The following is a 9,748-nucleotide window of genomic DNA, read 5'->3' as shown; positions in this document are numbered from 1 at the left end:
AATTTTATTGAATTTTAACTGGGTCACCAAGCCTCTCCTTTCTCCCTTTGTCCATCCGAATTTAATCACTTAAGGATATGGGGCATTTCTAATGTCAGGGCGGAGAGCAAGTCAATCAATACATTTACCAATCAACTTAGATTTCATAACCAAATTATAAGAACAAGTTGGGCGAACGAAAATAAAATCGAAAGCTTCTAAGCGAACGTTAACAGAAGTAAAAACTTCAATTCGACGAAATGTAAGGAAGTGAAAATCATTACCTTAAACGAGCTCAAAATTAGAAATAATAAAATTTTCTTGCTTTCCCCCTTTTCATTTTGGATTAAGAGGGGAACGTTCCTGGGGTGTTTTTCTTTTTACTTGCATATGATAACAATTTTACGCTGGTTGAAGCTTCTGTGTTGGGAGTTGAATCCGCATCTTCACAGTGGTCTTCGGTGAGGCGAGGAATGATATTTGTGTGGGTCGAAGAGCATATCTCAGTTCTGCCTTCTCGACCTGCTGCAATTGTTTGAGATGTTGTTTTGGTCTGGGCGTTGTCAGTTATCTGATCTTCGGTGATGGTAAATCTTCGGACGTAGCAGACTTTTATCCTCTCTCGATGACAGAATATAACTCCTTTGATTTTGGAGTTAATTCTGAAGTTGATGGTTCCTGTGTATCGACTATTTTGTCCTCGGGTAGACTGATTCTTCTTCTCCTTCTTCTTGAAACTTCAATATGGCCCCTTTTTGACTTTCTGGGCAAGAAACCAACCAATTTAGAGATTATTGTTCTCGTGCGTAATTGACAAAGACAAAATATGAGGAGAATGCATAGTAACAACAGTCCTATATAAGATGAGTAAACAAGGACTGTTTGATTTTTTCCGATGTGCCTTTTAATGGCAAGATCCTCCAGTTGTTGTTCCAGCTCATCCAATGTTTGGGAGTTCATCCTGAAGGTGGAAAATTTCGGATCAGCCACTTCTTCCTTTTGATTGTTGTCATTGGTCATGGTTAACAAGTGACCGTAGTTGAGAATTACTGGGGATAATTTAGTCAAATTCAGATGCAGGTCGGGTTCATAGATGATTTCTGTTTGTCCAACCTGAGAAATGGTTGCTGGGATTATTGTATCCTGGGTCCTTGCCATGCAGCCAGGTGCCAATTTCAAGATACCGGTTCCATTAAGGTTAATCTTGATAGGGGTCATAGAATGACAAATGACCAATACATCTTCCATCTTAGAAAAAGAGTATAGCCAGCTGGAAAGGGTGGTTAACGGCTTCCAGAAGGACTCAGAATTAACAGTAATTCGAATCTCACATGTTCTTAGGTTGTCGATAGTTGGATTAATTAAGAGTGATGGTTCACAGGCTGGTCTCTCCTTCAAATTGTAGATAGGAATTCCGTTCAAACAAGCGTGGTATGATGTTGTTGATTTACAGGATTTCCAGTCTCGCTCCGTGAGTAGAAGATAGGTGTGCTGCTCTTCATCAACAATAAGATAGTCATATTTGGTCTTTACATAAGCTCTTATTGTTTTATTTCCTATTGCCTCCTGGACAGTTGGAAGGGAATGCATTTTCAATGCCTGGTAGTTATATTTTTCCAGTAGAGGGATATCAACTAGGATTTTTAATTGACGATTGACACATAAGATGGTGACAGTGGAGATCGGTATCAATTCATCGATGCTGACTGCGGGTCCAGGTAAGGGAAACTGTACTTCGGTAAGATGATCCTGGACGTCACGTAGGATGGGCTCCAGCTGCTTAGATGAAATCAGTCCAGGGTGTAGTTTTCCTTGTCTGGCCGTATGGACTGCTTCCAGCATGGTTTGTGTGACTCGAATGTTGTGGTCCAACCCTGTCTTCAATGCTCCCAGTAGATTGAATATTGCGTCCCTTTTTTCTAACTCGACTTTAACTGCTGATTGATTTTCTTGATTTTTAATTAGCAGGTCCAGGTTTTGATTAATCTTATTTATTAGGGAGCTGTGTTTTTCGATTTGGGTATGGAGTGTGTCGAGCTGAGATCTCACAACGTGGGTTTGACGTCCAACCAGGTGAGACAGATTGGCTTGTGCAGAATTCAATTCCTAGATGATGGCATCGTATCTCTCTCCATCTTCGTAATTTAAAACACCGGCGATGGGACCAGCGATTTTTCCTAGGAATCCAAGTAGGGGCACGCTTCGCCTCATTCGTAGTTGAGCTGTCATCTTCTTCGGCATTGGTTTGCGGTTGTTTTCTAATTCGGTGATTTGGGTTTGGAACTGCTCCTGCAGTTCGGAAGCCATTTCCCATTTATCCTCCCAAGGGTGATGGACTACAAACTCATGGCACCAATTCTTTTCAGATGCGCAATGGTTCTTCAATTTCTCCAATCGGGCCTTCAGGTCGTCGATGTATCCATGTTGCCGGCTTATGTCCAGGAAGATGGTCACTCTCCAGTTGGTCACGGATCTCCTTACGGTACCAAGATGCTCATAATATATCCCACTGCTAACAGGCAACGGGGTAATTTGGAACTGCTACTCATCAGAAGTCCTTGGAAAGGAGTCGGATCCACAGATTGCCACTGGAACTAGGATAGAGGTTAGGCCTGTCAGGAGGAAAACGGTTGGTCCTTTCATCATAATTTTCCTTTTTCCTAAAATGAATTAAATGTTAATATTGACGTTAGCGAAGTATTGGTTACAAATGGGTAACCAATACCTTATCTTTATGTTTGGCGAACCTATCGCCATTCTCGTTTTCCAGAATAACATTATTATTCTGGGTAATGTCTACAACCGTATACGGACCGCTTGCTCTGTTGTCAAATTTGTTTGTTCTTACCTCCTTGTAGGTGTATACCTGGTCTCCAACCTTAACATTCGATGGTCGAGCCTTGCGATCATAGAATTCTTTAGAATGACATTTTGCCCTTCTTAGACTTTCAGCCGCCAAATTTTGCAGCTCGGTCATTCGGGTGACAAGATCTCTCAGGTATGACCCATAGGTTTCAAGTTCTGGCCCTTGTGGAAAAGAACTTGGGATTCTTGCTATATGACCAAAAACCAACTCGTACGGAGTGAAGTCAGTCGCCTCGTGAATTGACGTGTTATAATTAAACATCGCAAATGGGAGCAGACGATCCCAATCGTCGAAATCCCTTGCGTAGTGTTTAATGTAGTCTGTCAACTCAATGTGGCTTCTTTCTAGAGCTCCATTGGTTTGGGGTCGATAGCCAGAAGTTGTAAGCTGTTTGACACCAAATATTCCCTTCAAGCTTCCGCATTAGGGAACTCACAAAACTTCCGCCTCTGTCTGTGAGTACACATCTGGGTGCTCCAAACGTGGCAAAAAGGTTTGTCGCTACTGCGTGAGCGATGGTGGTGGTTTTTATGTCTGGAATGGGAACGGCAATGCAATATTTACTAAAGTTATCTTGCATTGTGAGAATGTGCCGATTCCCATTGGGGGTAGTTCTAAGTTTTCCTACAGTATCTAAAGACACTTTGTCGAAAGGCATAGCCGGTGTGTCCGTTATGATCATAGGCTCTCTCGTACGGGCCCTAGCCAGTTTATTCTCGAAACAACTTTTACATTGTCGAATAAACTCTGTAACTTCGTCTCGCAGTCTCGGCCAGTAGAATCGTTCGCGTATTCTACGGTACGTTTTCGTAATGCCTTTATGACCTCCTACAAGGCTACTGTGGAATTCTGATATTATCTTGGGTCGCAATTCTAAGGGAGGAACTTGGATTCTTCCGTGGCACAAGGTGATTTTTATATCGTCACCGCGGAATATTCCTGCTACTAGTTCCGCCATTTTGTTTTGTGGGAGAGGACCTAAAAGGTCTCCAGAATTTGCCATACGGCAGTGATTTTGATTGTCCAGCGTGAGCGCGTACTTTAAATTTTTCAAACCTTCGGTGACATCCCTCCAATCTTTCGTTCGTAGGCTTTTTGGTTTTTGACGGGTTTGTTGTCGTTCGTCTTCCAGTCGTTCTTTTGCCATTTTGGAACCCATTCCTTTATGCCTTGGACAAGAACTTTGGAATCACTTTTCTAAGTTTTCTGATCCCAGCTTCTTTGCTGATGGATCGCACTGTAGCTGCTTCGATTTCGAGGCGTTGTTGGTTTGTCGTCCTCCGTATCTTCGCGACACGTTAAGGGGATGGTCGGGTCCGAACCACACTCCTATGCCTGCTGGGCCTCGTTCCACCATTATCTCCACATGCGCATCTACGTAAACGTTGTATAGGGTCATTCGACAAAGGGAAACAGGAGATTGCTCTTCAGTTTCGTTGAAACATTGGGATCAGCTTTCTTCGCTGCGACGTGGCAAAACGCTGATCACTATATAGCTCTGGCGCTTGGCTTGGGGGTTGGGCTGATATCGGAACACTGGGGAAACACTATCGAAGCACTATGGTCTTTAGCAAGGCGATCTGCATTTTCATTACCTTCAATACCATCATGCCCTTGTCATGCAGCTCCCAAAATAAATCAGCATGTTTCAAGGCTTTTTCAATCGTTCGTAGGCTTTTTGGTTCTTGACGGGTTTTGTTATCGTTCGTCTTCCAGTCGTTCGGTGGACAGTCGAACCCAGTCGCTCTATCCTTGGACAAGACAACTTTGGAATCACTTTGTTTTAATTCAGTTTTAATTTAAGATCCCAGCTTTCTTGCATGAATCTTTTGAGGTTGGGCTTCGATTTCTGAGGTCGTTGGTCGTTCGTCCTCCGTATACACTTCGCGACACAATTAAGGGGGTGGTCCTCTCAATCTTTTGGCTATCACAGCTGACATCAGGGTCGATTGAGCTTACTGCTACCGGAGGCCGATAGGGCTCCTCTCCGTCGGATTCCTTTGGTTGGGTAGAGCCTTTAGGTCTTCCCGGTCGTCGGGGTGGAGGTTCAGATCTCGAAGATGGACCAGGGAGTTGGAAGTTGTCAGCATTCATCCTCATGGGTCGGTTGCTTGATGCAGCTCCCTTTGGTCCTTTCAGGATAGATGTGGGTTGAAGTTCAAAGGTCCAGGGGCTGTCGCTCTTCGCGTAGGAATTCTAGGTTGGAGGCTCGCTGCCGCTTTCCTGGTTTTGTTGTGGGAGCTTTGACGAAGCTCCAGGTAATTTGAAAGTTGGATTAGGTTTTAAAATGGTCCTCTTATCTGATTGAGAAGTTGATCTAGTATGAGGCCTTGTGGAAGAAGGACTGGGTTGGGAGGGGTTAACATTCTTAGGATCCTTTCCCGCACTAGCCTTTTTATTGTCCTTTTTACTGTCCTTGATAGGCAATGGACGGAGTGGCGGTGGTTTTTGAGTAGAGTCATTTTTAGGGGCATCGATTTCGGTATCTGCAGCATTGTCTAGTGACGAATCGGTCCAGTCCGACTCGGAACTCGCGTTAGAACACTGATCATTTTTAGTCGCCTTCTCTTCCACGGGATTGTATGATAGGGCCTGCACAATTCGATTTATTTTACCAAAATCACACGCTAGTGTGAATTCTCGACCATACAGATAGGGTCGAAAATGTTCTACAGCGTGTAGTACCGCCAAACATTCTCTTTCAGCTTTGGGATAGTTTAGTTCGTTTTTATTAAGGACCTTTGAGAAGTAGCTCACAGGTAAATCTATGCCGTCTACTTCTTGAGTTAGCATTGCCCCTACTGCATATTCTGAGGCGTCAGTGGTTAACTTGAATCTTTGTTGGAAGTCTGGATATTGCAGAATAGGTTTGCGACACAAGTATTTTCTTAGTCTTAAAAAGCTTTTACACTGTGATTCACCCCATTCCCACTTTACGTCCTTCTTTAACAATTCCGATAGAGGTTTAGCTAATTTAGCGTAGTCCTTAATAAAACGACGATAATATCCGGATAGCCCTAAGAAACTTCTAATGTCCTTTTGCGTCTTAGGTTTAGGGAAATTTTAATGGCTTCGATTTTGTTGGGGTTAGGTTTGACGCCATTCCCGCTAATAATGTGCCCAGGTACGCCACTTCGTTTTCAAAAACTCACACTTGTCAGGTTGAAGTTTTAGATTTGCTTCCCGAAGCTTAGCGAAAAGCCGCCGGGCTCTAACATCATGCTCTTTAAGTGTGTCCGAATAAATAATAATGTCATCTAAATAGACAAATGCCTCAGTATCGAGCATGCTACTTAGTACACTATTAAGTAATCGTTGAAAAGTGGGAGGAGCATTCTTTATACCCATGGGCATCCTGTGATACTCATAATGACCGTTTCTCGAAGAGAACGCCGTTTTGTGTCGGTCATCGGGGTGTGTCTCGATTTGGTGAAACCCACTTGCTAAATCAAAGACGGTAAAGAACCTGACTTTTCCCACACGATCGAATATTCCACTAATATTTGGCAATGGGAATGCGTCTCCAATTACCTTCTCATTTAGGGCCCTATAATCGATTACAACCCTCCACTTCTTTTCTCCTGAACCGTCGAGTTTTTTCGGCACAATTAGTAGTGGAGAATTATAATCGGAATTAGAATGACCTATTATCCCGCTATTGAATTGCTTTAGGAGCTGCGCATCTATTTGCTCCAAGGCCTCATTAGGAGACATGTACTGTTTCTTTCGGATCACTTGGTCATCGATGGTCGGAATTCTATGCTGTACCATGTGCGTACAAGTGAGCATTTCTCCATTAAGATGGAATATATCAGAAAAAGGTCTTCCGCCCATCGATTTACCATCTCTTTACACTCCGGAGTCAAATGAGAGGTATGTAAGGGACTCCTTGACTTTACGGACCCTATCAGAAGTTCCCATGTCCGTGATCTTTTGCAATTTCTCGGAGTCAGAATCAGAAAATTCTTCTCCGGGGAATTTGCAGAAGTCAAATGGAATGAGCTTCTGTGGATCTAGTCGTAAGTCAATGTCATCCTCAGTAGTGTTAATAGCCATCGCATGGCATACACCATCTTTACTCGAAACTAGGGCTTCTCCCAGGTAAACACCTCCTGGGGCCTGCACGCGCGGTAGATAGCCTTCTTTTAATTCCGGGTTAAGCACATCGATCGCTATTAGTTTTCTGGTTCGAGCTTGAGTTCTTAGTATTCTCGCGAATGGTTTAATTTGAGGTCTCAACTTTTCTCTAGCTTCCAGTGATTCGCGGTCCACAAACGGAATATGAGTCACCGGATTTGTAATGGTTACAAGAGCATTATGTCTCAAGGAAAGTTGAGCCTGTTCGTGACGCAAGAACGGTCTTCCCAGAATTCCAGATGTAGAGATCGGAAAGCTACTTTTTACAACTTGAAATTCGATCGGAACATTGAGGACTGTAACTTCGACAGTTCCCAATGTTTGGACCGAATGATTGGTAATGCCCGTAATCTCAGTGCACTTGCTTCGATCAAGTGTGAGTTCGGGTTTCAAAATATTGGTTTTAATTAAATTCGTGTCAGAGCCGGCATCAACTAAGAAGTTCACCTTTGTTTCTTTGAAAACTCAGGTGCATCTAGTTGAACTACTGGGGAGTCTCTCCCTGGACTTTGCTCTACGGATCCAACTGGTCCGGGGCAAAGTGGACGGTCTCTGACGCTGGGGAGTTGGACTCGGGGCCGCGTCGGAGCGTCGAGTCTGCTGGAAGTTTAAATCCGGTTTCTGAAAACTCGGATTTACTTGTGGACCTGGCGAGGCTGAGCGAGGTGAGGTAGTACTCGGCCTATAACTTGTGTTGGTGCCCTGTTTGTTGGTACTGTGTTGGGGCTGTACCGGCCGGTAAGGGCAGCATTTGTCGAGGGCTGCTGATACGGCATGGTTGGATAGGGGCGCATAAGTCATTGGTTGGCCAAACGGCGGCATCATCGATTTGTAGAATGCCGCCAATTGCTCCGTATATGCATCACCCCGCTGGGTTGGCTTCGGCTGGTCAGGGCCACTATTCTCCCTATCACTATCACTTTTTCCTTTTTTTTTTCCATTGACACTTTGCCCTTCTCACCTGACGGCTGTATGGGCTAGGGGATCGAGCTCTATCGTCTGCTCGAGTGATGTGGTAGGAGGACGACCTAACTCTTTCGTTATAGTTACGGCATTCTTCCGCGTAAAGGGCATGTTCGAGAGCCTCATCGAGATTTCGGGGGTTGCGCGTGTCGACAAATGTAGACATTTCATCGGGCAGACCCCTAACGAAAGCGCGGAATGCGTTCTCCACTACAGGCTGCATGATTATCTCGCTTTCGGATATTTCGAGTCCGCGTTCGTTAGCACCGACTTCATTTCGAACTACTTCGAGATAAGTTTTGTTATATTTGAGTTCTAGCGCGTGTCTCGCACCGCTTATCAGTCCTCTTAATCGGTCATGGTAGTCGCTTACCGTCTCAGTTTATTTTAGTTTAATCGTCATTATATTGTCTAGGTACTATTGGTACTTTTTCGAGGATGCGAACCGTTTTCTTAAGTGCTCCGTAAGTTCATTTATTCCGTTGAAGCGGAGCCCACGAACACTATCTCGCGCTGAGCCTCTTAGTCTACTCAGAACGGCTTTGAGAAAGCCCGCTCCGACACTTCAGCTATAAACGCGGCACTGTTTCTATTTCTTGCAGAAAGTCTTTGAGAGGGGGCTGGCGGCCGTCAAAAGAAGTATGTTTTGCGAGTTAGTTTGTACGGACATCTGCTCGAGTACAGAGACAACATTGTTAGTGTGATCTAATTGTGGAAGAGGGGTCCTACGTTTGGCAACTTCTCCTTGCAAAGTAAGGTCGCGTTAGGGTTTGGATCCCGTTGGGGTTTTGGATCCCGTTACACCCCCGGTAGACATTTTTGTATATTAGTCTTAACACAATATAATAATAGTATATACAATAGTCTTAATCAAGGTGTAGAAAGGATGTTGCTTGGCAATTGTCGAAATTCGCGAGCTGTGTCGCCACCGCGAATTATTCTGCTAATTGCTGCTTCGAAGTAATCGAGAGAAAAAGTTCCTAATCCTATTTTTCAAAGTTTGCCTGCTAACAAAAGTCTTGTTTAATTTTGAAAAATCAATGATAATCCGATTATTTATTTCTCCTCGTAATTTTGGTATTAGTTGAATAATAGTAAGGAGATGGCGTATTATCATTCATTTTTCTGTTAGACTTAGATTCCTCATTTCTATTTCTAGTTGCGCGATTGAGGTTTGTAGCTGCGTGACTCTGCTATTGACGGCTCTCACTCTTCTAGGTTTAGAGCTGTTGAGTTTCTAAATATCCGATTTTAATTCTAATAAGTAATTGCACCTGTCCAATTTAATGCTTTCTGTCATAAAGAAAAATATTTCTCTCTAATAGTCTATAATGTTTTCGTCTGAATTTGGAAAGTAGACGTTATTCACTCTGGAGTCATAAAAAAAACTTTAGTTGATTGTCAATTTTAAAAGTCGTGACGTCAGTTCGTCGATTGTTTTGTGAATGGTAACCTTTTCTTGGAGAGCTATCAAATTCTCTGTATTGGTAGCATGAGAGTCAGCAAGTGCAGCTACCCATGATATGAGGCAAACCTGTTCGTTTCTCTAAGCGCTTGACCCTGCACCGCAAGGCAAGATGGTGTACGAATAATTGTTGATAGTAGGACCTCCAAATTTTCTAATCGCTCATTTAGTTCGGACCACTGATCCGGGGAGAAACCGGGCGCTACCAAGGCTAAACGAGAAAACAGAGAAGCATTTCGTAGTTTCTATGCACGGATTCTTATTTATTTTTCGGCACTATTGAAAACTATCGGTGCGGATGCAAGGAAAGAAATGGAAAGACTGCTTAATCGCGTTGA

At 43.6% G+C, this 9,748-nt stretch overlaps 1 protein-coding gene across 1 annotated transcript; it reads right to left on the bottom strand.

Moving 5' to 3' along the window:
- Nucleotides 1–591: 591 nt before the first annotated feature.
- On the bottom strand, nucleotides 592–2,232 carry LOC122509971. The gene has a single exon (XM_043624333.1). It carries the CDS (start codon nucleotides 1,819–1,821, stop codon nucleotides 592–594), a length of 1,230 nt encoding a protein of 409 aa, XP_043480268.1. The 5' UTR covers nucleotides 1,822–2,232.
- Between the last annotated feature and the right edge of the window lie 7,516 nt (nucleotides 2,233–9,748).

This window comes from Leptopilina heterotoma, unplaced genomic scaffold, assembly GCF_015476425.1.
Source record: "Leptopilina heterotoma isolate Lh14 unplaced genomic scaffold, ASM1547642v1 Lhet_65, whole genome shotgun sequence".
Classification (NCBI taxonomy): Eukaryota; Metazoa; Arthropoda; class Insecta; order Hymenoptera; family Figitidae; genus Leptopilina; species Leptopilina heterotoma.
This window is presented reverse-complemented; position numbering and strand designations above follow the sequence as displayed.

Excerpts from the sequence above, each read along its gene's own strand:
- LOC122509971 (XM_043624333.1), bottom strand. The coding sequence starts at position 1,821 with ATGCTGGAAGCAGTCCATACGGCCAGACAAGGAAAACTACACCCTGGA.